The 2,987-nt window shown below is 35.8% G+C and overlaps 1 protein-coding gene across 1 annotated transcript; it reads left to right on the top strand.

Annotated features, from left to right (window-relative positions):
• Window positions 1–792: 792 nt before the first annotated feature.
• LOC121865628 (decapping and exoribonuclease protein-like) lies at window positions 793–2,415 on the top strand (the record flags this gene model as incomplete). Its single annotated transcript, XM_042365149.1, is given in 1 exon segment — window positions 793–2,415. A coding segment is annotated over 1 exon segment (252 nt), but the record flags the coding sequence as incomplete, so codon positions are not given.
• Between the last annotated feature and the right edge of the window lie 572 nt (window positions 2,416–2,987).

The following is a 2,987-nucleotide window of genomic DNA, read 5'->3' as shown; positions in this document are numbered from 1 at the left end:
CAAAATTTCCAAATGGTAAGAAGAGACTATAAATTCCAAAAAATTTGTAATTGCTTTATACTGTTACTTATATTACAATAAATTCCGTAATAATGTATAAAATGAAATAAATTCTTTTTAATAATTTAAGAAAATTAGTGGAATCAGTAGGATCACTGTGGATATGCCTGAGTTCATATATTTGTTCTTAGGAACCAGAATAGCTTCAGTCAGTCTGTGGACAATTTTACGCCTCCGACTCCTGGCTTGAAATTTCCTCCGACTCACAAGCTCCCGGCTCCACAGCCCTACTTGCGTAACAGTTAAATCTGGAAGACAACATCTCGTAATGGCTAGTGCTAGTGAGGGCTAAATGTTCCTCATCAGTTATCGTGAGATCCAGTGGTTTTTATGTTTGTTTCCCTCTGTTGTGAGTCAAGTCTTTTAGATGTTGGAATAGGAGATTGTCCCTCAGAGTTGCCTCTCAGAGTTGCAGGGTTATTAAGTTCATTTGGTGTAATTTAATTTCCTTCAGTCATTGTTGCCATAGTTGAAGTCCCCCAAGACAAGGAGGTGACAAGAGTTGAGGACCATTGCGTTGTCTATTAAGGCTTTCAAATTTCTTTGGTGTAATAAACAGCTGTTTGGGGAACTTTAAATAAATACAGTCATCAATGAGTAAATCTATTCACTTCAATTTAATTTTATACCATTGCTTCTCTTTCATAATCATTAGCAGTATTGATGGATATAAATTTACATTAAACTTTTTACATATTTTAATATGTATTAAAATGGTATTTTTCTTTGCAGGGTGAATGGGAAGCTGCTGTTTCCTTTAACTTTTGTGCGAAGTTTCTAGACTTTGTGAAGAGCAAGATAAAGGCAGACCCCTCAGCTGTGTATAAGTTTGAACGAGAAAAAAAAGGTAACATTTACTGCACCAAAGTGAAAGATTCTTCACAAATTAAAATCCTACCAGACTGGTATACCAATCATCTGTTCTCAGAAGATACTGATGATGAAGATACAGATGATGAATATCTATGTGAAAATACTAATTAGGATAGTGACAGTTTATGAACTGTTCATGGAATCCAGATTTTTTTAACCCTGATAAGAATTAATGATGCTAAATGTTGTTGACTCCATGTAGAGGGACATGAACCCCTTGGTAAATTTTTTGCTGATTGTTGAACCCTAATTGTACCTTTAAATGAAACTTTGCCTAGCCAAAATTTCCAAAACAACTGACTTGTATTGTAGATAAGCAGAGTTGTAAAAAGTACTGGACTTTGTTACTTAAGTAAAAGTTACTCAAGTAGAAGTAAAAGTATCCAAAGTTCAATGTACTCAAGTAGAAGTAAAAAAGTATCTCATTCATAAGGTACTCAGGTACTGTAAGTCAAAAGTAACAACAAAATTATTAATCGACTCATTAAAATATATCTACAGTAAATTATAAGAAACTAATTAACTAAAGACAAAAATAGAATACACATAGCATTATACATGTTTATTTAAATTTTTCTATTGAGGTTAATCCTTAACTGATTCTAGAAACTGCCTGTCCAATCAGGATCTTTAAGGCCTAAATAAAATCCCAGCATGACCTACGAAACAGAATACGTTCAACCGCTCTTCTCCCTACAAACCATCACAGGGATAGTGAATGGGCTGAAAATATATCCATCCAACACTATGATCACTTTCTTCCTTATCCACACAAGTATCATCGACGTGGACTTATGCTCCACAGCCATAATGTTGTTTCTGCTCACATTAGGTTAGGATACAGACCTATCTGGCAAGTATCTGAGGGGGAGATGACCTGCACTTCTCTTCCTGTAAACTCTGTAAGTTTCCCAACGCCAACACCCTTCAACACTACTGTATTGCCTTGATTGTCCCAGTGTCAGAGACCTCTTACCACAGGACGAGTCACCAACCACTATGTCACCACCTAATTATTCGTAATAATTTAGATTTAATTCTTTTACGCTACCCACGCTTTGGTGGGTACTAACTCCTATTGTCCCTAAATCATATCTTTATTGTCTCCATATCACAAGTCGTAGCGTGTCCTGCGAGACAAGAGTACCGTTGTATTAGTGTCTCACCTCATGGTCTTATGACTAGGCTTGTCGCCCCTGGGGTGTAATAAATTAATTAAATAATAAATGAAAAGCTCAGCATTAGTAAACAGATGCTCACAAGCAGCATATGAGATGCAGGTAGTGGGGTATTAAGCTTCACAGATAAGTCATATAATCTCAGGAAAGACCTCATTAGCTCCATTCCATCCCCTGGGTATGCCAGGTACCGTAGTTTTTGGCTTAAAAGACGCACTTTTTATGACAAAAATATACCTTGAAAATTACCATGCGTCTTCCACGACGCGAGTTGATAGTTGTAGCAGAGGTTTTCTTAGGGTCAACTGAAATCAGCCCCTTACAAAGACTGTTACCTCATTACAGTACTTAATAATTACAAGTATTCTCTATACAGTTCTATAAAACTATTGATTTAACTAATATTGTTGATATATTGCAAAAAATAAAAATAAAGAAACCCTTGCTGCTGTGTGGTTTGTTTACTAATGGCAGTGGTGCGGCAGCGCCATCTATTGAGGAATTGCTAAAGGTTGTCTGCTGGTCTCAAATGCAGGAATGTTTGTTTCTTTATATGTAGGCTCTCATATTTGGACACCTATTTACAGTAGGCTCTCATATTTGGAGACCCATTTAGACTGTAAATATCCCACAAAATTAAAATCTTCCAAATTTAGATACAACTTCGTCATCCAAGTCAAAACACACACACAACAACATTGGCTGCCCTTATGTTTTCAACTTTACCACCACTGGTGGGTAGAATCTTTTTTTTTAATTCAGAAACATTAATTAAAATACAGTATATATGAGCAGTAAATAAGTGTTGCTTTCATATTCATATGTAGAGTAATGATATGTTTTCACATGTGCGCATCTCACTACCTTCAAATGGTT

The sequence above is a fragment of the Homarus americanus genome, unplaced genomic scaffold (genome assembly GCF_018991925.1).
Source record: "Homarus americanus isolate GMGI-L3 unplaced genomic scaffold, GMGI_Hamer_2.0 scaffold15756, whole genome shotgun sequence".
In the NCBI taxonomy this organism is placed as follows: domain Eukaryota; kingdom Metazoa; phylum Arthropoda; class Malacostraca; order Decapoda; family Nephropidae; genus Homarus; species Homarus americanus.
The sequence above is the reverse complement of the archived record's forward strand: the minus strand, read 5'-3'. Positions and strand labels throughout refer to the sequence as shown.